This window comes from Neltuma alba, unplaced genomic scaffold (genome assembly GCF_004799145.2).
Source record: "Neltuma alba isolate B1F8T4 unplaced genomic scaffold, ASM479914v2 tig00011557_pilon, whole genome shotgun sequence".
Lineage (NCBI taxonomy): Eukaryota > Viridiplantae > Streptophyta > Magnoliopsida > Fabales > Fabaceae > Neltuma > Neltuma alba.
In genome coordinates, this window is record NW_021636216.1 from 727,461 (window position 1) to 754,461 (window position 27,001).

The following is a 27,001-nucleotide window of genomic DNA, read 5'->3' on the forward strand; positions in this document are numbered from 1 at the left end:
TAATAGCCGCACCATATATATATATATATATATATATATATATATATCTTTCTGGCAGTTTCTAGTCACCAATTCTAATCCTTAGCCACCACGTATGTGCGTATGCCAACAATCTTGAAGCAAAATCTGTTAAGTTTAATAACTTGAACGTTATTTCGATTGCTAACTTTTCTTTCTACTATCAATATATATGCCATCCACATAATACAAAGATCACATGAAAAATATAAGGTGAAAGTACATTCAGCACGTTTAAGTATCTTTTCAAGTATATTCAGTATTTTAAAATATTAATTTGATGTATTTATCACCCTAAAGTATTAATAATTCAGGATGCTTGATACACTAAAAAAAATAATTTAGGATATTAGACATATTTAAAAAGATAGTTCATGATGTTAAATGCACTAAAATATAATTATGGATATTGAACGCTCTTGAAAAAATACTTTAAGATATCAGACACAATACAAAATATTTTACGATACTAGATGCACATGAAAAAATATTTTAGGAGGCTAGATATATCTTAACCCAAAAATATATTTTATTTTATAAATTACAAGCCAGAAATAATATCTGATAACTTAATTGTTAGTTTTCCAAATTAGTATCGTATACTTGCATGAACTTGGCGGTCATTATTCATTAGTTTGAGTATTTTATTCGGCCGTCCTATATCCTTTACGCTCCTCCATTTTCAACGAAACCCCTAATCTAAGCTTTGAATGTTTTAAGAGACACTATAAATATATAAACATATCCTCCAGATTCACATAACAAAATACTACAAGAGCCAACACATGAACCACCGCGAAACAAAATGGCATCCATCATCATCGTTAAGCTATTCTTTTCCCTCACTTTATTTTCTTCACTTTTCTCAACATCTTCTTCTGCTTCTTCCTCTATAGATTTTTGGTGCAACCAAACTCCTCATCCTGAGCCATGCAAATCCCACATGAACCGGTTTAGACCGAACCATCCGTCAGAGTTCAGGAAAATGCTGGTTCGATTAGCACTGGACCAAGCACAAGCCATGCATAAGGAAGCTCAAGAATATGCCCCAAAATGTGTGACTAAGATGCAGAAATGTGTCTTCCATGATTGTTTAAAGCTCTACGACAATACCATCTTCCATCTAAACCGAACCCTTCATGGCCTACACACACCTTCTTGCTCCCTCTCAGACGCACAAACATGGCTCAGCACTGCCCTCACAAACATCGAAACTTGCCGGAGCAACGCGTTGCGGCTCGGAGTCGGAGAGTTTACGGTTCAAAATAATGTGAGCGACAACGTTAGGAAGATGATAAGCAATGTGTTGGCTGTGAATGGGAAAATTCTGAAGCAAGAGAATTACACAGAAGAAGAGATGAAAGCATACGGGTTTCCTAGTTGGTTTTCTGGGCGTGACAGGAGGTTGTTGAGCTTAAAGCGATCTTCGGTGAAGGCAAATCTCGTGGTGGCTCAAGATGGGACGGGCCATTTCAAGACGGTGCAAGCCGCCATTGACGCAGCATCAAGAAGAAAAGTGAAGACGAGGTTTGTGATCCGTGTGAAGAAAGGGATTTATGAAGAGAATATTGAAGTTGATAAGGATAATGAAAATCTCATGATTATTGGTGATGGATCGAGAGTCACCATTATAACTGGCAGTAGAAGCGTTAAAGATGGAATTACCCCGGCTGCCTCCGCAACAGTAGGTTAGTTATTTACTGCTTTTATATTTTTCTCTGAAATCTAAATTAAAAACTTTTTGTTGAGTCTTTTTTTAATGAAATTTCTTGTTAGTATATATTTTACATGTCTTATATACTCATCAGATCATCAATATAATAATAAGTATACTCCTTTTGATTCTAAATATAGGAACTTATTGCTTAAATATACTCTCTTTGGTTAACTTATTTTTAAATAATAAAATTACAGGTATAGATGGTGCTCACTTCATTGCACGAGACCTCACTTTTAGAAACACGGCCGGTCCTGAAAAAGGTCAAGCGGTGGCACTCCGATCAGCCTCCGACCTCTCTGTCTTCTATCGATGCTCCATCGAAGGCTATCAAGACACTCTAATGGCTCATGCACAACGTCAGTTCTATAGAGACTGTAGGATTTTTGGCACAGTAGATTTCATTTGGGGTAATGCTGCAGTTGTTCTACAAAACTGTAGAATTCTTGTAAGAAAGCCACTTGCAGGGCAAGCAAACATGATCACAGCGCAAGGACGAGGCGACCTGTTTCAGAACACCGGAATATCAATAATCAATTCCCAAATTCGAGCGGCACCGGATTTCAAGCGGGTTTCACACTCATTTGAAACCTACTTGGGTCGGCCATGGCAGCAATATGCAAGAGCAGTTGTCATGAAGACTTACATTGAGGGATTCGTGAATCCATTGGGATGGTCTCCATGGGGCGACAATGATTTTGCTCAAGATACTTGTTATTTTGGGGAATATATGAACAATGGGGCTGGTTCTTCAACAAAAAATAGGGTAAAATGGCGTGGCTTTCATGTCATAACTAGTCCAAATGAGGCAAACCAATTCAGTGTTGCTAGTTTCCTTGCTGGTCGCACCTGGTTGCCTCGCACTGGGGTGCCTTTTGCTGTTGGTGTTTAATTTGATGTTTGTACTTGATACAGAGGCAATTAGGTATAGTGCATTATTTATTTTTTTAACATTTTTCTTGGGGATTCATTTGATTTGTTGTAATTTGTGTAATGATATGCAATATTCTTTGATCATTGATATTAAATGTGTAACATCTAGATTTTTACGATTGGATGCTTTGTGACTATACACACACGTGTGTGTGTGTGTATCTGTATGTTTGTACACACGCTCTCGGGAAAGGTCCTAAGCTACATAAAGACATGAAGGATGAATTGGAAAGAATCCAAGTACTTAATAATGAAATCAAGATCAGAAGAGTAGGGACTAAATTGTAAACAAAATTATAGAAATTAATTTGCAATTCTTGAGAGACTTCTACCATTTTACTTACTAGAAAACCTTATGAGAAAAATGAAAAGATATAAAAATCGTACAAAATTCCCTGAATAGATCCACATTAAAACTATTGGGATTCATTTTTTTTGAAGTCTTAGGGGGTGTCTGGATAAAATCAAACCATGGTTTGAAGAATAGCTTCTAAAGAATAGATTTTGGGAGAATAAATTTTGTAAAAAAGTAATTTTGATAAAGTGAACACTATAAAAAAACATGTATTTTGTAACGGTTAAAAAATGACTTTTCTAGCGGTTATAACCGCTACAAATGTTTGTAGCGGTTTGTCTAACCGCTAGAAAATCAAGTGCTAGAAAGGGATTTCTAGCGGTTAAGAGAATCGCTACACAGTATGGTCAAAACACTAGAACATTTCTCGCGGTTAAAATAACCGCCAGAAAAAACAAGCAGTGGAACGCGAATGATACGAAATTTCTAGCGGTTCATAACCGTTAGAAATCTTTTAAAAAATTTCTAGTGGTTAGCTAACCGATAGAAAATTCTGAGCGAAGTTTCATTTTACTGGGAAACAAAAATTTTCATTTGGCGCCAAAAATTTCTAGCGGTTAGTAACCGCTAGAAAAGTTTGGAGGTAATCAAATTTTACTGGGAATCGAAATTTTGGAATTGGTGCCAAAATATTTCTAGCGGTTATGACCCACTAGAAATGTAGTAGGATATTTAAATTTTACGAAATTTGTCACTCTTTTTTTCATTTTCTAGCGGTTTCGGAACCGCTAGAAAGTCTATTCTAGGCCAAAAAATAAATTGAGATGTTTAATTATTAAAAAATAGAATATTCTAAATTTAAAAACCATTAAGTAGATTATATTAGAGAATTTTTGTTAATTTGTATAATTAGTAATGTATTACATGTTATACATTTGAATTTTGTAATAAATAATAAGTAATTAAGTTATGATTGTGTCAAATGAAGTGAATTAAATTTAATAAGATAGTTGAATTAAAGATAAGATAGTTTATAATATTGAACCTAAACTGTTTTGATGTGGTATTTTTTATTAACCTCTACAAATATGTTAGTAAATTATAAATAAAAACAAATATAAGCTATTAATACTTATAAAATAAAAATCACCTTACCATATAATAAAGAGGAAAAAACCGCCATATAAGAGAGTAAGAAAAAAAAGAGAGAATTATAAAGAAGAATAGGGAGAGGAAGGAAAAGAGATGGGGTAAATGAATGAAGAGGTGATGTGGTATTTATAGATATCAGCGAGACATTTTTAGTGGTTTTTTTATAGCGTTTTGATTCATTTTGTAGCGGCCTTGTATTTTTTAGCGTATAATAAAACCGCTAGTATTTGTAGAGGTTTCACAATTTGTAGCGGTTACATAACCACTACAAATTGTAATTTTTTACTTTTTAAAAAACTGAACCAATTTTAATTTATACATATTTATTTATGAAAGGCAAATTTTTTGAATGATAAAAATTTTTGAAACTGCTATTCTTGATCATCATCCTGCCTGAAAAGAGATATTAAAAAAAATTATGTTAGAATTATAATATATTTAGAAAAAATTAGTAATTAGTAGTTAATTATTTAAATAATTTAAAAAAGACATATACCTGATAATTGCCAAATTATCATCTCCTTGAGGAAAGAAGTTTTCAAAATTCAGGGGGTGGAAGGGTTCGTTGTCGTAAATAATGTCACCATCACTCATATCATAAAGACCCCATGACTTGAGGTGAACGACTATATTCCAGTCTTTATGTTTCTCGTCCTTGACATAGTAAATTTGGTGTGCCTCAGAAGCAAGAATATATGGCTCACCATCTTCAGATTTCCCATATGAATAAGTCTTGAGAAATTAATAGAGGTGATGCCCAAGTGGTCAGTAGCTAGTCCTTGTGAAGTTGTCATATTTGCCTAGGAGCACTTGAACAGAGTTACGATGAAAAGCTGGTAACTCAACTCAATGATGTTAATTAGCTTTTCATAGTAAGTGATGCCTCCAAAGTGCATATCGCCATTACTGTTGCTAGCATAACATCTCATCCCAAATGTCCCGCAAACTCCAGAGTTTTGTGTGAGCAATCCCTGATCACATCCAACCATATAGAACTTGAAGCCGTTGACATTATACGCGGTAAACCTTCGTGCATGGTCTAACGAACTGAGGGAAAGAGCTTTGAATTCATCTGTGTATGGGCTGTTGTCATTACGTATTCGACGTGTAAACCAACCGGGAAACTCTTTATGGACTCTTTTATCAATGTCAGCGGAACACACACGCCCCCGTAGCTACCGCCTGAGGTAACTTCTAAACTCACTACAGTGAAGTGTAATTTGTTAGAAGAGTCAATGAGAAACAAATATAAAGTGTAAAAGTTAGTGGGCTTATATAATACTTACTGCATGAAGGGTTTAACTTGACTGCAATTTATCAAAACATGTCTATGTGCTTGGAGTTTCTTTGTAAGAGTGAGTTTGAAGAATTCAAATCCTCCAACTGGTTTCCCGACAGGAGGAAATAAAGTTGACGTGAAAAGACCAGGAGGAGAATCATCTACACGACGCGGGCGGTTAAAAGATGTCCCCATGTCATCAAAGTACCTTGAACAGAAAGTTAGGACCTCATCTCCGGAATAATCTTCTGCTATTGACCCCTCAGGCCATGCCTTATTCCTAGCATATGATTTTAATTTTCTCAAGTACCTGCAGGCTAATATTCCATTAATAATTGCGAGCAAATGAAATAACAATGTGAAATTTAAAGAGGCAGCCGGGGATAAAAGATAATCAATTGTACCTCTCTATAGTGTACATCCATCAATAGTAAACTGGGCCAGCAACCTTTGCTTCTCAAACAAGGTGGATAGTCAAGTGAACCACAACAGTGAAGAATAATGGAGGAAATATCATCTCCAAGTAACAAAGTGTAAGAATTATTTTATTTTGCAGTTGATCAAGCTCCTTCGCTATCAAGACCTTTGCACACAACTTCTTGAAAAATGAACACAATTCCACCAAAACCACTGATGCGTCAGAAGGAAGTGTGTTTTTCAAGGCCAATGGAAGTAACTGTTGCATAAGAACATAGGGGTCATGACTTTTTAACCTAGTAACCTTTTGAGCCTGCAGATCGATACACCTTGAGATGTTGCTAGAATATCCATCTGGTACTTTTATGTTCTTCAGCATCAAAAGGAAGATATCCTTGTTCTACTTCCTCAAGATGAATTTAGCTGGTTGAAACTTGAAACTTGTCGTTCTCATCAGGCCAAGCCTCTTCACGAATTCCCCAGGCCCGTAAATCTTTTCTAGTTGCGAGATAGTCTTTGGACTTTCTAGCTTCGTTGAGCAATATATATAGCACATTATCGCACACATTTTTTTCAATGTGCATAACATCCAAACTGTGTCGTAGCAAATTAGATTCCCAATGAGGAAGAGTGAAAGATATGTTTCTCTTCTGCCATTGCATAGGTTGCGCATCAGATGTCCCACGAGATCGTCATCCCAGTCATTTAGGATCCACATTCTTACCAAACTCGACATTAACATCTTCTAACTACCGCAAAATATCCACACCGGACAAAGTAATAGGATGATCTCTCTTCTCCTGTTTCCCATCAAAGCGAATCCGTTGCAATCTAAATCTGTGCTTGGAATCGAGGAACCGTCGATGTCCTATGAAGCACCACTTGCAATTGTGTGGAAGGTGACATGGCATGGAATCAAAATTACACTCAGGATAGGCCAACCTAGTATGCACGTTCCAGCCGGACAAAGTTCCCAAATCAGGAAAATCACTTATTGTCTACATTAAGGCTGCACAGAGATTGAATGAGTCATATGCCTCAACACCATTCATCCACAGATTGATCAATTTGTGTATCAACGTTTACAGGTATACGTCTATATTATTTCCCAGTGCTTTCTTTCTAGGAATGATCGTGGAAAGCAAAAAGGAGCTCTGCTTCATGCACATCTAAGGTGGTAGATTGTATGGAATTAGCACCACCGGCCAGATACTGTAACTTGTGCTCATGTTTCCGAAGGGATTGAAACCATCGGTTGCTAACGCAAGACGTACATTTCTAGGATCACTGGCAAAGTCTAGAAATTTCGCATCAAATATTTTCCACGCCTCCGAATCTCGTGGGTGCCTTAACTTGCCATTTGGATTTTTCTCAGTCACATGCCACCTCGTGTGCTGAGCCATTTTTGATGACATATACATTCTTTGCAACCACAGTTTCAAAGGAAAGTATCTAAAGAAATAATGTATTAAAAATTTCAAATATGGAATATTTAAATACTGAACAAATAACACATTATAACCAATTGTATTGGGAATTTCAAATATCGAATATTTAGAGACAGAACAAGTAACACATTATAGTAAATTGTACCTGAGAATTTTGGTTGGTTTCTTCTTCTGCTTTTTCCCCTTCCGTACCAACTTATAGCGAGACATCTTACATCTTGTACAAATCTCCTTGTTTGTATCATCTTCCCAGTATAACATACAGTCATTTGGGCATGCATCTATCTTCTTGTAGTTCAAGCCAAGCTTGTTAATAATTTTCTTTGCTTCATAAAAAAGATGGAGGGAATTCAGCTTGAAGGAAAGCATCTCCCAGTAATTCCAACAGCATGGACATTGCCTTATCAGTCATACCACACAAGCATTTGATATGATACAAACTCACCAAGAATGACAACTTAGAATATTTTGTGCATCCAGAATAAAGAGGCTTGTCAGCTTCGCTCATGAGGTCAAAAAATTCCCGAGCAGTTTCGTTTCTAAGAAACTCCGGTTGAGGCCCCTCTACTTCATCTTCGTTGGGATCCTCACTTTCGTGAACGCCAAAAGCATCACGCACAGCATCGTTCACGGCATCAGCTTCATCCACTCGAACTCCCATCCGTAAAACTACTAGAACTAACTCAGCAACCATATCTAGTTGTTCCCCATGTAGTTGCCAAAATACATACTCTCGTGGGAAGAGCTTAAAGATCAAATGTTCTCTAACAATATCTCTGGGATGCCACTTCTTGAAATTATATTTAGGACATGGACACTGAATCTTACCATTTACAGTGGCATTGGCGAAAGCAAAATCCAAGAAATAGTTTAGACCAGCCAAGTATTGCAGAGTGGACCGGTGCAAGTTGATCCATGAACTATCCATCACTAATGTTGCTCAAATTTCGTGAACATATGACATAGGAAGCTTAAAGAGAAGTTAAAATGAATTTCATATGGAGTTCTTCAGCTTATAAAAGAGTCTGCCAACGGATACATAACAGTCAAATTTTTGTAGCGGTTCTAAAACCCTAGAAATTTCTAGCGGTTTTAACAGCTAGAAATTTGAATTCAGAAGCATTTTCTAGCGGTTATGTATTTTCTAGCGGCTTTAAACTGCTAGAAGTTTCGAGCTATGATTTTCTAGCAGTTTATACCCACTAGAAATTTCAAGGGAAGAGGAAAATTTGAATTTCTGGTAAATGTTCTAGCGGTTATCAACCGTATAAATTTTCTAGCGGTTTATAACCGCTAGAAATTTCAAGGGAGGAGAAAAATTTGAATTTTCGATGAATTTTCTAGCAATTAATTAACCGCTAGAAATTGTTAACATTTTTTAGTTTCCTAGCGATTTATAACTGCTACAAAATATCTGTGAGAATAAATTAATATTTATTATATTAAATTTTACAAAATTATTAAAATAATAAATAGGTATTAAAAGGTATCAATAATATATGTATGCATAAAATTTAAAAAATTCCATGATATGTTAAATATTAAAATACATATTCCAAGAATGATTTTTAATGTTAAAAGAATATATGTTTAGCATATGTTTTATATAGTGCAACAATATATTAAGTAATACTTGATATAAATAAAATTATAGAAATAAATAATAAAAGTAAACAAATAAACATAAAATTTAAATAAATATCCACATAAAACATAAGATAATAAAATCCAAATCCAAATAAAATCTTACACAAGGAAAATAGGGAAAATCAGGAGTGAGGGGCAGAAGCAGTGTCATCGTGATCGTCGGCCGCTGGATCCTCCTGCTGGTTCTGCTAGGGGTGGACAGGCAGCTAATTGTGTTGGGGCTGGATTGGCTGCTGGTCGCGCAGGGGCAAGACTGGTGGTAGGCGTACGTCAGGGATCTCGAGAATCAAGATGTTTGGAGCAATAGTGATCACCATATCACGCATGGCCATAGCAGCTGCCTTCAACTGGTCAAGCTGCAACTGGAACTGACGATCATGCTCCTCTATCTTGGCCTCTATCTCTCGCCTGAGCTCCTGTCGCAGCTCGTCTGAGGATGAGGAACCCAGCCGCTTCGCTCCTGCGCTCGCCTGAGAGCTCCCTGCAGTGTATGAAGGGCCAACACAACCTGAGCAGGGCAACCTAGTCAGTGTGGGTCCAAGACCGAGCCTGCTAACTCGTTCAGGGCGCTGCGCTCAGCCACGACCCCCTAAAAGTGAGGCGATGAGATCCAAGGCAAACCCCTGAGACTCACGTAACTCAGCATTGACCTGAGTCATCCGTGCCTATCAAAATTAATATAAAGATATTAATTAATATGAAATAATATTTATACTGCGATATGATATTAATATTTAATTAATTACTTACTGCCATCTCCTCAACCTCATCCGACACAAGCCCATCTCGAGGTTTGTACAAAATCGGCCATATCTCGCCATAGGTGGGCGTATATCCTTGCTCCTGCCGTGTCTTCTCCCTTTGTAAATGAAATGAAAGAAATTATTAATTACAAATTAAATACATATACACATTTAACAAACTCTTTTCAAGTACTTACAATCTTATCATAGGTGATAGGAAAGCTCCTGGATCCAGTCCTATGACGTATTGTCTGATGCCTGACGCTCCCAGTATTTTTCTGGGAAAGAGCCTGAAACAAAATGTAAAAAAATTAAATTAAATTAGTCAGATTGGACAAAAAATAAAAAAATTATAATTAATGCAATATTATCATACCATCTCGTCAGCTGACATCCTAAAATAAACATAACTCGACCAGTCTTGCTCCAGGACTCCACCAGGTATGTCTGCCAATATCTCCTGCAGGGGCCTCATTCCGTCATCTTTCTTCTCCTGCCACAGGTTAGCCCTCCTGTTCTTCCATGTCACCCCTAGTCTCTTGATCGTATCTGCCCTCAACTTCTCTCCCTGTATAAATTTGTAATTAAAAAAATAAAGAACTATATTCATTTCCCTAACATAAGTAAAAATAAATTAAATAAATAAAAAAATTTAAAAAAAAGCAATTTAAATAAAATATATATATTCATTTAACTTATTTTAAAAAATTATAAATAAAAAATAAATTATATCAATAACAAATCATAATCAAACAATTAAGTATTTTAAATAAAAATATATTTTGATTCAAGTAATTCAAAATTATCATAAGTAATAAATTAATGAAATAAATAACAAATTATTATCAAACAATAAAGTAATTTAAATAAAAAATATGTATTCATGTAACTAATTTCAAAATATCATCAATAAAAATAAATTACAACAATAACAAATCATAATCAAACAATTAAGTAATTTAAATAAAAATATATTTTCATTCAACTAATTTAAAATTATTATAAGCAATAAATTAATTAAATAAATAAAAATTTCAATACAAACAATTAAGTACTTTAAACAAAAAATATATATTCATTTAACTAATTTTAAAATATTATGAATAAAACTAAATTACATCAATAACAAATTATAATAAAAAAACTTAAGTAATTTAAATAAAATATATATATTCATTTAACTAATTTAAAAATATTGTGAATAACAAATTAACTAAATAAATAAAAAATTACAATCAAACAATTAAATAATTTAAAATATATATATTCATTTACTTAAATTAAAAATTTATAAATAATAATTTTATATTACCTTCATCATTTCCTAACCTTGTTGTTTCTTCTCCTGAGTGATTTTCTTCCAATCCTTTACATAAATGGGGAATAGGGTCCACTGCTGACCAAGAACGCGCACATACTTGTTATACAGCTGGCCATCTTTCTTGGTCGGTTGGCCTAATTCATCCAGTGGCACAACCACCCGTCCGCTAGTCGTCATAGACACCTCTCTGGCTGTCAGCCTCCTACAGGACCTGTTCTCCTCATAATCTGCAAAATTTAATTAAGAAATTAATTATATATTAATGAATTAAAACAATTTCTATATAAATTAAATAGTTGTCAAATTTAAAAAAGTTAAATAAATACTTACCCTCAAATTCCACTTCAAAACCGGTCCGGCGTCTGGCAGCAGGACACTACTCAGTATGGGGATTCTCATTCCCCTAAACCTGCTCCTCCTCCTCCTCCTCCTCACCAGCATCACCATGGGGTTGTTCATCTCCCGAAAAATGAGCCTCCTTAGTCTGCTGGATATCATCGTGCTCTATAAAGCTCAAGATATCTTCCTCGTTCAGATCGTAGTCATGAATACTCGAGAATGGCTCACCAGCATCATGACCGCTACCACCACGATCCTCACTGGGTCTTGCCCTCTCAGGATCAATTAGCTCCTTTCCTAGTTGACGACTCATCCTAATAATAGCAAATAGCAATTGTAATGAAAAATATATTTTACAACTAACAATTATTCCAAATAAATAATCATATCAAATAATAATTATTTCTATTAACTCTAAATAATAATATTAAATAATATTAATTAAAAAAAATAGATATTCCTATATTTATATTTCCTGTTAACTCATCAAAAAAATATAACTACTTCTATTAACTCTATAAAAAGTAGCCTACTATAAAAAAAAAATTTCTATTAACTCTAACTAAATTAAGCTAATCTATCAAAGTTAATATAAAAAATATAATAAAATAAATAAAATAATGAATAAAAACAAAAATTATTTATAAATAAATTACTATTCTTACCTGAAAATATGGATCTGCAACTGGACCTGGATCTGGATTTGAATCTGGATATACTTTGTGGAGAGAATTCGGCAGAGCTCCACTTCAAAATTCATGAAATAGTGAAAATGACGTGGTGGGGGATATATATGGGCCGCGACTTTCTAGTGGTTCCTGTATAACCACTAGAATTTTCTAGCGGTTTTATGTAAAACCGCTAGAAATTTCTAGCTATTACTCTGCGCCACCTTCTTATTCAGCCACATGTCACAACTCCTCGAGAAATATAAAAAATTTCTAGCGGTTTCTCATAAAATCGCTAGAAATTTTGTTGAATTACTAGCGGTTTTGCTAACCGCTAGAAAATGGAACGGCGATTTACATTCTCTAGCGGTTCTGCTATCCTAACCGCTAGAAAATAAACGCTAGAAGTTTAGCACGAACAATTCTGGCCGTCATTTTCTAGTAGTTTACCCATAATCGCTAGAAAGTTGTGGGGCCCATACCGTTTCTGGTGAAAGCACTGCGAATTTCTTGCTGTTTGATTTAAAACCGCTAGAAATGTTTTAATTTGTAGTGGTTTTCTGTAACCGCTAGAAATGTTCCGCTAGTAACCTTACTTTTTTTTGTGAGAGAGTGTTTGGATAGTTGTTATCAGAAGTACTTTTTATATATATAAATTATTAAAAAGGGTATAAGTTAATATGATAATTATATAAAACATAAATTTTATAATATAATTTAATTTTAAGAAATAAATTTGTTAATAATATATTTTTTACCAACAGAATTAATAATATATAAGGAAATGTAATTAAAAAATAATTAATGTATATATATTTATAAAACATAAGATTAAATATGTTTTTTTACAAAAATAATTAATTTTTTTTGCCAATAAAAAAACACCTCACCAGCGCCTCTTCTTGCAAGTCAAGGACATAAATCACACCACCAAGGACGACGTCTATTGAGCGAGCAAGGAGAGAGAGGGAAAAAAAAAGTGAATGGCAGGAAAAAGGGAATGAAATAATTGAGGGTTCTTTTGTGTTGTACCGTGGATCATTCTCTGCAGAGTCCAAATTTGAGCCAGGAAGCGGGAAAAAAAAAAGCTTCATCTGAAACCATGGTTTTGGACTCCAAAAGCATGGTTTTGGTCCAAACTATGGTTTCAGATAATTTGCACTTGTTTGGATGATTTTTTTTCCAAACCATAGTTTAGCCTATTATCCAACTAGCCCTTAGACTTATAGACAAGAAAGTTAGATAAAAATTGGGAAAAAAAAATAGATGTGTTACCTTAGGTGCTAGTTACCAGGTCCTTATGCATGAGAACCCCGGGCATTAGTTTGATGTCTTGGCCCAGGGCAAGGTCAAACTTAAGGATCCACACTATCATAAGCCCAAAAGAAATATATTGAATCCAATCAAATAAAAGATGGCGGGGGCATGTCTCCATTAGTGGGTTTGGATGGACTTGGCGGGCTGACCGTGGATAAAAAGCCTAGAAGCAATGTTGTAGACAATGAACTTTTGCCAACAAACCAATAAGAATTAGATCTAGCAAAAAAAAACTAGTTCTTCACAGTAAACTAAGGTTTGAATCCTTACTAGTAGATGTATTCACATGTACTATCCGATAGTGCCTCGAACATGATTGCTTCCAATGGAAGGATGCATAAGTGTAATAGAAAAAGGTTCTACCAATGGGGTTGGGTTTAATAGAAGGGATTAACTGCTCACAAGGTAATGAACAAATATTCAAATTCTCGCTAGAAGGGGTACCAACATTTAGTGTCTGATAATATCTTGAATAGAATTACTTCCTATAAGATGATACTTGTATGTATAAAAAAAAAACAACGAATTTTTGGCCCTTAATGCTATTAACAATAAATATTTATATTAAAATAAAAAAACTATGAATATTTAATACGATGTTTACAAAAATGTCCCTCATAATTATTTATTCAACTGCTGTGCATTTCATTTAATTAACTTCCCAATTACTTTCTCCCGTCCCTTATATAAAGTGTTTTAGGCATTCTTCACGGAGATTATTGAGAAAAAATCTTAGATTGCTTCATTTGTTTAAAATCATCCCAATATTTTAATTAGAGTTAAGATGCAAAAAATACCCACCATATTTTCTCAAAAGTCTGCCAAATACTCTATACTTTTCTCTTGTGCAAATTTACCCATCAATGATCAAAAGCGGAGCAAAAAAACACTGCTGTTAATCCTAATTATGTTAACCATTGGAGAAAGAGATTTTGATTGAAAATGTTGACATAGATTCTCATGTGGCTATAATAATATCCTAGTTGTTAGTAGAAGAAAAACTAAAAATAAAAATAATGCTAGCTAATATTATTTTATTAATTTATTAATTTAAAAAAGTAAAAAAATTTATGGATTTCTATTGATGCCCTTCCCACTTTCCCTACCCTTCTTCCATCTCTCTTGATTCCTCACCCTTCCTCCCTGTCTCCCCATATTCTTCAAATCGTAGAGACCATGGTGGTATCCTCTACCAATAGTGGCGGTGGCAGTGAAAGTGCAAACGGCGACCACGACAAAGTCCTACAACAGTGACGCAGCTGGAGATACCCAAATCTCACTTGAGTTTTCAACCTGTCTACCCATTCTCTTCACATACTAATGCCTATAGTGACATCATCCGTGGCAGCGGCAAAGGTCACTACAAAAAAATTGACTTTCAGCGGCGACTAAGTATAAAAGTCGCCGCCAAAAAGTCGTTGCCGTAGCAACCATGGCTGAAAACTTTCAGTGGCGACTAAAAAGGTTGCCGTTGAAAGATACTTTCAGCGGCGACTTTTAGAAGTTTCAACGACGACATTTGTCGCCATTGAAAACACTTTTGGCGGTGGCTTTTTTGTCGCCGCTGAAAGTAATGCCTAAGAAGAATTGGCTTTACCGGCCGCCACGTCATCACCGACGGCGCCACGTCATTGTCGCCGGCCACCACATCATCACCATCGGCCACCACGTCATCACCGCCAACCGCCACATCATCACTAGCCACCTCCACGTCATTGTCACATCACTCCTCCTCGCCACGTCATTGTCCAAATATTTTCACCTTAAATGTGTCTTCTTCAAGGTTCGAACTCGTGACCACCTCCTTTCGTGTCCAATCTTCTTATCGCTGAGCCAAATTGAATATGTTCATTAATATTGTAAAATAAAATATATATTATTATATTACACTTTCAGCGGCGACAAAAAAAGTCGCTGCTGAAAGTCTTAGTTTCAGCAGCAAACTTTCAGCGGCGACAAAAAAGGTCGCCGCTGAAGGTTCACTTTCAGCGGTGACACTTTTGTCACCGCTGAAAGTCTTAGTTTCAGCAGTGAACTTTTAGTGGCGACAAAAAAATCGCCGCTAAAAGTCCACTTTCAGCAGCGACAAAAAAAGTTGCCGCTAAAGGTCCACTTTTAGCGGGGACACTTTTGTCATCGCTGAAAGTCTTAGTTTCAGTAGTGAACTTTCAGAGGCGACAAAAAAAGTCGCCGCTGAAGGTCCACTTTCAGCGGCAACATTCTCATCACCGCTGAAAATCTTAGTTTCAGTGGCGACTTTTTGGTGTCGCCACTGAAAGTGGACTTTCAGCAACGACTTTTTTTGTCTCCGCCGAAAGTCGTCGCCTAAAGTCTGTTTTTTTGTAATGGGTGTAAATGATGATGACGAAATCGAGACGATGACAATGCGGTTAGATATACTCAAATCTTTGATGCTCGATGTTTTGATGCTCTTAGTCAGTCATAGGCAAAAATCAAAGGCTAGAAGACACTTGTCGAAGTCCAGATGACACGGCTAGAAGTGCTCATCGGAGAAAAAGATAGCAAGATCTGGGTATTTTGAACAAATAACACCGTTGATTCTTGGGAAAATGATAGACAAAGAAGGTGAAATATGTGATATTCCAATTTGGGAAGTTAAGGAAATATAATGACATAAAGGAAATTTCTTCTCAAGTTAGAATTTTGAAATTCAGTGAAATAACAAAAATACCCTTTGTCTTTTTTTTTAAAAAGCTCAGCCCGTCACTGGTGGCTGCGACGGCTGTCGATGGAGTTTTTTTGTCACATTTTTTTTTGCATGGAGGAATATTGGTTCAAAGTGGCAGGGGTGGGATTTGATCCCACAACCCTTTGGCCATTTGGATCAACAAAAAAGAAAAAGACCATTGGGCCATCACAAACTTCTTAATTTTATAATGCAAACAAAAATATAAGTTGGCTTTTTACTGTGACTCCAACTCGTGACAACAATTTACCTGAGGATGACAAGTCTTAATTAAGAAATAACAAGTATAAATTTGATATTAACAAAGCAACTTTTCCTGATACATAACAAGAAGTAGCATGTACATTAATTAAAAATGACCATAATTTATTTGAAAATGACACGTCTTTACTAGAAAATGACAAGTCTAAACTTGAGATTAATAATGTGTTTTTTCTTGATACATAACAGCAAATAGCATGTACATTAATTAAAAATGACTATAATTTATTTGAAAATGACACGTCTTTATTGGAAAATGACAACAATTTATTTGGGAATATACATGTTATTTCTTGTTATGTATCAGAAAAAGTTGCTTTATTAATATCAAGTTTAGACTTGTCATTTTCCAATAAAGACATGTCATTTTCAAATAAATTATGGTCATTTTTAATTAATGTACATGCTATTTCTTGTTATGCATCAGAAAAAAACACATTGTTAATCTCAAGTTTAGACTTGTCATTTTCTAGTAAAGACGTGTTATTTTCAAATAAATTATGGTTATTTTTAATTAATGTACATGCTACTTCTTGTTATGTATTAGGAAAAGTTGCTTTGTTAATATCAAATTTAGACTTGTTATTTCTCAATTAAGACTTGTCATTCTTAGGTAAATTGTTGTCACGGGCTGGAGTCATAGTAAAAGAGTCAACTTATATTTTTGTTTGCACTATAAGGTTAAGAAGTCTTTGATGGCCTAATTGTCACACCTTACTTATATAATACCTTAGCATTCATTTAGAACCATTCCAGACCACTTTGGATGGTCTTAAGCTTAAAATTTTCAATTTGGACATTAATTTTCGGAAAATTACTGTTCACTGTCCAGTTTTCAGATTACAGGTCCAACTTTGAAAAATCATAACTAATTCTAGAAATATCGTATGGAGGTGTTCCAAAATTCTACGGAAAGCTCTTTCAATGCTCTTTAAGGAAAAAATATTTAACTAAACTCATCCTCACTGAAAACGTACAGTTTATTGGATTAAAATTACTATTCATTTGGTAAAATCTGGACTTTCCAGATTCTGCGCCTTAACTTCAAAAATTCATATCTCATTGTATACACATCCAAATGATGTGATTTACCACTCATTTTAAAGCTTGGGATATGCATTATAAGTGTACCAAATTCCGTAGCTTAACTCATTCATATGATAGGTCGAACTGAAGCTTGAAATTAACTGCTTCAGGACCTACGTTTTATCCCTTAATATCTCTTTACTTTAATTCTTTTTATTTCTTTGGCATACCTAACATGGGCTTACTTTTTCCCATTCATGCTCATATACTTTCATTCATGCCATAAACATCCTAAGCACATACATTGAATTGATGGCATTCATAACATAACTTACAACATAGGAGAATTATACATTGAATAATAACATCAATCATTAGCATTAATAATTCTCCACTTCTTCTCCTTGCTTCTCATGCCCTTAGTGCCCATCATTGATTTGACCTAAATGGTTGGTTAGGGAGGGGGTGAGATTCGGGGGAATCTCAGTAGCAAACATTACCACATACATGCACAAGATGGATGCTAGTGTATGGTATGTAGTTTTTCATAAACTTAAGTTAACTAGTGACATGCCATCATGCTTTATGCTTGGTATAAAAATGCATGGCCATGGGAACATATTAAAAATAGCATTTCCAGCAACAATCATCATGTCACAACATCATTCAAACAACAAATACAAACCAACACATAAGCATACCATGTCAAGCACATAAAGGGTAAGTTCACTACCTTGCACCTCAAGCTTTCCTCTTACTTTCCTTTGACTCCCTTGACTTTCCAACCATGTGGGCATTTGGTCAACATCACTAAACATCCTCTTGGATGTTTCAAAGGTCCTAAACATAACCATAATGATGACATAATCCATTAGGACCATTAGATTACATAAAGTTCAAGACTAGCTTCTTGAACCTCAACCCCTTTCTCTTAGTCTTAGGGTTTTCTTTCTAACTTTTCTAATATAAATCTTATCATTTACATCCTTATGATCTATTTCCTATCAATTAGGACCACTTTAGATGGCTTTAGATTCAAGAATATCAAATCTGGAAATTTTGGTTCGCGGGTACTGTTCACGCAGAATCTCCAGAATTTTTGCTCAACTTTGAAAATTCATAATTAAATCTATAAAACTCCAAATTGAGTGCTTCCAAGTCTCACTGAAAGCTAATTAAGTTAAATTTAAATAAAAAATAGTTTCAGGAACCAATTCTACTCAGAACAGTACCAGAATTGTACGGAACTCGACAATCTCCCAAAAGTTCAACACTGTTTCCAGATTTCAAACCCTAACTTTGAAAAATCACCATAAATCGTACACATATCCAAATAAAGTGTTCTACCCATGGATTTAAAGATCATCATAGTGTACTTTAAGCATGCCAAATTTCAGAACCAGATATGAACAGTAAATAATTCGAAAAAGCCATCAAATCAGCACGTAATTCTTCCAATTTTCACATAGATCCACTTGGATCTACCATACTTTGAGTTGTTCTAGCAAGATCTAACAACCAAACTCCCTTCCCCACTCATCAACCATTTTGACCAGCCATCAAAAGGGAGAGAAGACATATTTTCAACCATAAAAGAGAAAGAAACCAAGGCAAGAACACATCTAGAGCCAAGAACTCACCTTGAACCTTGATTGTATGACCAAAGTTGATGCCTTTCTCTTGGTTTTCCCTCAAAACTCTCTTTTTCCCTCTCTTCATGCCTTACACGAAATTGCCATCTGATTTAGGGGAGAGATGAGCTCATTAATGTGTTCAAAATATCCCACAAACCATCATTAATGTTATGCCAAGTGTCATTAGCCTACTTAATCTTAATCCTCTCTCTTAATTAACTTAAATCATAATGTAATTAAATTCCAAAGTCAAGATCCTCTCCATTGGTAGCTTGACACTTGGAAAGCTTTAATTACCATCCATTAAAGGCTTGACAAGTGGCGACTTGTGGTCCAAGTAAAGTGCAAGACTCTGATTAATACTTTATCGGTGCACTTTTACTCCGGCTTTCTTTATGGCCTTTCGGAGCTCAGAAAATTATTCTGTCTACTTTATAAATTCCCTTTAATTCTAGAGAATATCTATGAATTTTCTTAGGCCATAACACTTCCTTTAAACCTTGCATAAAAATTTATTTACCAAAATGCCCTTTTATCGGCAAAATCGGCTCTTTAATTTATTAAAGCCACTCCACTGGTCTTTTGGTTGCGGGACTAATTTTATAAATTAGTACAACCTTTCAACCATTTAACCTCATTTTTGTATACATTTTTGAGGTCTCTTGCTATTTCAAATAATTACCTCAAACGGTATACTTTTTACCGGTCACAACCTCATAAATTCCATTTAAGCTGCCTCAGGGGTATTTTCATCTTTTCTCTTCATAGAAGAGTCTTAGAATATTATTTTCCATTTTTTTGGGATTTTCTTGGAATTTTCTGTACACTCTTCCATTTTTGCCTTTGCTGGTCATAACTTTTTGAATTTACGGTTTTACCCCTGCTTAAGCCTAACCTCATAGAACCATCTCTTTGAGGTTTCTAACTTACCCATTGGCCTGTATCTAGCCTCTTTTCTCTTTTTGGGCCTTCGAGACTTTACTGGAGCCTCTAACCTTAATTACACTCGAGCCCCTGAAAACTTTTACTTTGCAGTTTAGTCCCTGAAACTGCTTTACCTTCCTTTTTCATCTTTGGGACTTCTGCTCACAGGGGTTTGGTAACCTATTTAATTTAGGCTATTTCTGGAACTTCTAGGCCTAAAAGTCTAGATGTTACACTAATAGTCTTTTTTTTTGTTGGCCCAAATGGCCAAGAGGTTGTGGGATCAAATCCCCACCCGCCAATTTGAACCAATATTCTCACACGTACAAAAAAAAAACCGAAAAAAAAACTCCACCGACAGCCACTACACCTGTGGCCGGTCGCCGGTGAGAGGCTGAGTTTTTTTTTAAAAAAAAAAAAACAAAAGGTATTTTTGTCATTTCACTGAATTTCAAAATTTCAATTTGGGAAGGACTTTCCTCTCTGTCATTATATTTCCTTAGCTTCCCAAATTGAAATATCATATATTCCACTTTCTTTATCTGTCATTTTTCCTTGATTGTTTGCTTCTTCTTTTTTATAGTAAAATCTGGTTCTTTATGTTTTTTGTTTGAGTTAAAATTGGTTGGGTATTGGAGAAATTTTCATAGGTATTTTGAATGGAAGATGCTACTGGTAATGCTGGATGAGCTTCACTTTTGTTCTTCACTTCTTCCATCTTCAATTCTTCGATCTTAATTGTGCTTGAGGAGCGTTGATTGCCAACCTTTTTTGTTCTTCAATTCTCCAATTTTTTATTTTAAATTTTATTTTTCTATTTCAATTTAATTACAACTTGATCTGACTTTATTGATATGAGATGATTTTTTATTTGATTTGTTGATTGTTTATATGGCTTGATCTCTGTTCATGCAATATTTTGCTAGTTTGAAGATGGTTATGTTAGGATTCGCACATGTTGTGGTGGGATGGGTGATCGATGAAGAGGATGAGGGTGTTTTGAGAAAGTAGAGGATTATGTTGACTTGGATACCCTTGGATAATGGAATTGTCATTTTTGCTTCGCTTTTGAACATTTATGGATAGATTTGCATCTGAGAAAAATAGATAGTGTTTGGTGTACTTTTAAAAAGAAAATTAGTGGGTATTTTTGCACCTTAACCTTTTTAGTTATACTCTATTAATTAAAGGGATACTTTATAATACTACCTCTGGTGCTTAATATAAGATCTTGTTTAACTTTTATTTTGATCCTAAATATAAGATCCCAATCCACTTTGTCTCTCATATTTATACATTTTTTTTCTAAAATAGTCCTTCTAATAATGGTAATTCTAACCAATACACTTGATTAGCAAGGATATTTTAGAAAAGACAACACCTATTTATGACAAATAACTAATTCAATTTACTTTTTTAATCTCCTCAAATGAGTCAACTAGTTCTTATAATTAGGATCAGAAATAGTATCAAGTTACGAGAAAGCCATTAATTTTTTGTTTTGCCGGAAGAGAAAGTGATTAAAATTATAGAATTAAAATGGTACATTATTTGATATTCTGACTATGCACCTTATAATTTGGATCGGCTTTTATTTTTAAAAGCCACTTTATATGAGCAACTAGAAGGAGTACTTTATAATAAATAAAAAACAAAAACTTTTTTCGGAAACTAAGTAATCTCTTAGTGTACTTTTTTTTGCCAGAAAATAATTTCTTAGTATACATCCGCGCGTATGGAGTATTTGATAACGCACTTGGAGGGGAGAAAAAAAGATAACGCAGGGAGTAATATTAACATTATTTTTAAGGGGAAAAAAAAGATAACGCAGAAAAAGATAACGTATGGAGTATTATTATCACCACTACTACTACATCAAGAAGTTTGCAAGATCACGCTACTAAGTATAGGCCAATGGAAAGGTCTTGAGCCATAAAATAACCATCAACATGAAAATGAAAACACGATGGTGGGCAGGCTGTGAATCTATTCTTCCCATATGTTTTAATTTTATGAGTTTCCTTCTGCAAGATAAAATCAATAAGAAGTTAAATCAATGTTTTAAAAGCCGGACCGAATATTAAACTAGAAAAACTAACAGGTTATGGTTCAACCGGTCGGACCAAAAGTTAGACCAATAATGTAATAATTAAATAAAATTTAATATTATATACTTATAGAATAATATACAATAAAATATTAAGTTATGAAATAATTTAAAAATAAACATCAATGTTTCAATTTCTAATAAATTAAGTCACTTATGTCACAATAATATATCTAATAATACACAAATATGAGAAATAGAAGGGAAAATCATAAATAAAGACTCCCGAATATATGAAATTGCAAAATTGGTTCTTGAATTCACTTAATTACTTCAGAAGACCGGGTCTTAAATATAAATTTTAAAATGTGAGGGAAAAGACAAAAATGCCTTCTTTTTTTCTTTCTTCTGTCTAAACTAGTATTGTTCTCTTTCTTTCTCTTCTTCCTCTCCCTGTCTAAGTCCTTCTCTTTCTTTCTTTTCCTCTCCTTCCTCTTCCTTCTCCTTCTCCCCCAACCCACATGATTATGCAAGCTTAGAAACAAGAGACAAATACCCAAGCTTCTTCAATCCATCTTACTTGATAGCCACATGGGGATGTTGTCTTGTGTATCCTAAATTCCCAGAAGATTCGATGAGAAGTAAGTGTAAGAAAGAGGCTTATAGCCACAACATTAGCATCAAGTTGGCGAAATAATGATGATAGGTGGAAGCAAAGAGGTCATCCGTTAGGCATAGCAGATCATGGCTTTAAATCAGATCGAATGGATGTCTCTTAAATGATGCACGGTGTGTGTTGGCTGGCTTGGTTGAAAATGCTTATGAGATTATCCGGGTGCCTTGTTAACTGGATGTAAACTTCAGGATTACTTAGAAATTGCTCATATTGCAATGCAAAATCTGACAAAATTAGAGCCAGATAACAGTGGGTATCACATTCTCCTTGTTAACATATATGCCGAAGCTATTTGGTGCAGTGAGGTTGCAAAAATTCGAAGTAACATGAAGGAGCTGGGTATTTAGAAGAGATGTCTTGGGTCTAGTTGGGTTGAAATCAAAAGGAAAATCCATCACTAAATAGCTTTTTTTTATTTCATCAAATGACAAGAATAAAAAATGACAAAAATTACTAAATTGTGAAAATTGTGAAAATTCTGTTATTTTAACACAGAAACTTAAAACTCATGAATTATTTATCAGAAGTTGCAATCGCCTTATTAAACTTGTCATTTGCCTAACTGAACTTGTCATGAATTGCTTATCAGAACTTGTCATCTGTTAAAGAAGTATGAAAATTATTATTTGAATAGAGAAAATTAAATTTATATGAATTGCTTATCAGAAATTGTCTAAACTTGTCATTCATCAAGAAATTGTGAAAATTCTGTCATTTTAACATAAAAAATTAAACTAGTATGAAATGCTTATCAGAAGTTGTTATTCGCTTTACTAAACTTGTTATGAATTACTTATTAGAACTTGTCATCTGCTAAATAAATCTGTAAATTGTCATTTGAAAAGAGAAAATTAAATTTGTAAGATTCGCTTATTAGAAGTTGTCATTCGCCTACCTAAACTTATCATGAATTTCTTATCAGAACTTGTCATCTGCTAAATGAATCTGAAAATTGTCATTTGAAAAAAGAAAATTAAATTTGTAGGAATTACTTATCAGAAGTTGTCATTCACTTTACTAAACTTGTCATTTACCAAGAAATTGTAGAAATTGTTAATTTAACACAGAATCTTAAATTTCTATGAATTACTTATTAGAAGTTGTCATTCGCCTTACTAAACTTGTCATTCGCTGAGAAATTATGCAAATTGTCATTTTAACATAGAATCTTAAATTCCTATTAATTGCTTATTAGAAATTGTCATTCGTCTTATTAAATTTGTCATTCGCTTTATAAACTTGTCATTTACCAAGAAATTGTAGAAATTGTTAATTTAACACAGAATCTTAAATTCCTATAAATTGCTTATTAGAAGTTGTCATTCGCCTTACTAAACTTGTCATTCGCTGAGAAATTATGCAAATTGTCATTTTAACATAGAATCTTAAATTCCTATTAATTGCTTATTAGAAATTGTCATTCGTCTTATTAAATTTGTCATTCGCCTTACTAAACTTGTCATTTCACCAAGAAATTGTGAAAATTGTCAATTCAACACGAAATCTTAAATTCCTATGAATTACTTATCAAAGGTTGTTATTCATCTTACTAAACTTGTCATTCGCCAAGAAATTGTGCAAATTGTCATTTTAACATAGAATATTAAATTTCTATGAATTGCTTATTAGAAGTTATCATTCACCTTATTAAACTTGTTATTCACTAAGGAATTATGGAAATTGTCAATTTAACATAGAATTTTAAATTTTTATGAATTGTTTATCAGAAGTTGTCATTTACCTTACTAAACATCTTTGGAATTTCTAAACACTCGCTCACTATCAGTGTGCAATTATCAAACAAGAACCTGGAAGTGTATTAAGCGACCTTGAAACAGGAAACAAACAAATTGGGCGATTGGAATATTCAACCTCATAAGTCTTAAACACAAAGACTGGTAATTTAACAAGCGGCCGTTATCATCAAACTCGTCCCTGCACGTCTTCTAAATAGATTTCCAATCCAAACCATTAATATCCTTCCCCCTAAAGCCATACACATGTATGTACTAGCTTATTAACTACTGATTCTCAAAAGGAACTGGAATTCTCAAAGAAGGCACAAGAAAAACCTGATATGCACTCCAAATTAATGAAGCCAAGTTTGCAAGCAATGCCTTTTGTGACTTGGTTTTGACTGTGGAGTGCATCAGAGAGAGGATAGAAACAGACCATGAAACTTTTTTTTTTTTACAAATAAGTAAGATGTATTTATTCTCTATAATTGAAAATTTTTATTTACTGAGACGGAGAGCTCATGCCTAGAGAGAGAGGGTGGCTATAGTGGTCAAAGGGAGTGATGTTGTGGAAGTGGTTCAAAGACAAGACAGACGTGGATAGAGAGAGGCATTGAGAGAGAGAGAAGGGACAAAATGAGAAAGGGATATGAAGAGTAGAAAGGTATTTTAGTCTTTTCCCAGTCATTTCATAATTACTATTTGAGACTAGGTCTCTAACAGGAGTTATATAAATTTAGGGACCCAAATAATAATTTTGTATATTTCAAGGTCTTTATTTATAATTTTCCCAACATAGAAATGCATAAATAAGAGTTTCACAGCTTTAAAAAAAAGGAAGGATAAGAAGTTTTTACCATCTCAGGGACTGTGTGTGGCAAGGATAGGTGAAAAATTAAATTTATTAACATCGAAGAAGAAAGAGAAAGGAAGTGCCACTAAAGCATTTTGTTCTCCTATCCTCCGATCTTTTTGTGGTTTCATTTTCATGTCTTCACCTTTCTTCCTCAAGTCCAGTCGTCCTAACTCCAACGTAGTTGAGTTTCATGGATAGCAACTGATTCAGGTTTTAACTTTGATTTTATTATCAGTTTTTGTTTCATTATTTCCACTATTAAAAAAAAAAATCAAAGGTATGCACTGATTTTCTTTCCTGCTGATTCATCCTCCACGCTTTCCTTCTTCTTCTTCTTCTTCTTCCTCCTTCTTCACTGTAGTTGGACTTTTATGACCTGGCTGCTTTTTCAAAAGTCGCTTTGGTTCCTGACCTAATAACTGTTTTTTTCTTACTGACTCAACACGGCCCAACCTCTGAAATGGTTTCTGGCCAAAAAACGAGCCTTTTGATACTCCAATCACTGGTCCGGAAATCATTGAGTTAAATACTCAACAATTTTTTGTTTATAAAGAATTGTAAGGTAACTTAGACCCCTATTTGAGCGTGTTTAGAGCATCAGTGTAGAGGCTCAAACGTGGCTTGAAAAATGTACAACGTTGTCACTGTCTCATTTGTAGGTGAGGTGATGTTTGGATTTAAGATAGAATGAGCTTCTAGGAAAAAGCCAAGCTGAAACAAAAGTTAAAAATTTGAACTTCTTATAAAAAAAAAAAATTGAACTGCTTTAGTTGGCAACATGGAGAGAGAAAACAATAAAGGTGAGAAGAAAGATAACAATATTTAAGTGGATCTTATTTTGATATAATAATTTATTTTGTTATAAGAAAAAAATTAACTAATAAATTTAAGTATTTTAATTTAGTATTTTCTAAATTTTATCAAATTGTATACATATGATATACTATCTTTGCTCCTTAATATAGGATCCCAATAGACTAGTTTAAATAGATTGAGGAAGCTAAATAAGTTACTTAATTATATTATATGCTACATGATTTCTCTAAAATATTTATGTGTATCATTAAATTGCAAATTAGTTTATAAGTCATTTTAAAACTCACGTCCTTTTTAATCATTTTACATATAAACTTATTTTTTTTATTATTTAACCAAACAAATTTTAATTTATCAAACAGATTTTTATAAAAGTTAATCCAAATACTAATCACAATATACTAACTTATTTTTATCATAACTTATGTTTCCAAAAATTAGATGAAATAAATCTCACTTTTACCACTACCAATCCAAAGACACCCTTTGAAGGTTTCTTTGGGGAAAAAAATTGTTAAAAAAAAAAATACTTGATAGTCATTTATAAACAACCGTTAAGTAGTCCATTTTAAAATCTCTAATAGACCTCATTTTTCGTTTCAAATTTAGACTATTATGTTGCCTTTTGTCCTTTGCTCCTTTTACCTCTGATCACCCCATTTCAGCATCCCCACCACTATTTCTTGCTCTCTTGTTACTGGGTTTGTCGTTCTCCTTTTGTAGCGAGTTTGTGTTCTCCTCCATTCCCCACCTTTGATTCGCTATGTTTGTGGCTTTCTATAGGTTAACAAGTTCGCGTATTCTTTTTCCCTTTTCATATCTTCGAATCTTCCTCATGGTGAGTTAAGATTTTTGCTTCATTCTCCCTATTTTTGACTACTGGATTATGTGTTTTGGGTTCTTTACTTTGGATTTTGAGTTTTGTGTTAGGTTTTGAGTTGTTTATCTATCTTGGATTGTTAGCTGATTAAAGTTAGCGATTGCTTAAATGAATTAAAGCTATAAATTTTGGATAATGCATGGC

General features: G+C 34.1%; 1 protein-coding gene across 1 annotated transcript; it reads left to right on the forward strand.

Annotated features, from left to right (window-relative positions):
• Positions 1-823: 823 nt before the first annotated feature.
• On the forward strand, positions 824-2,627 carry LOC114714946 (pectinesterase-like). The gene is made up of 2 exons (XM_028899737.1): positions 824-1,706; positions 1,933-2,627. Exons 1-2 carry the CDS (start codon positions 824-826, stop codon positions 2,625-2,627), a joined length of 1,578 nt encoding a protein of 525 aa, XP_028755570.1.
• The last annotated feature ends 24,374 nt before the right edge of the window (positions 2,628-27,001 follow it).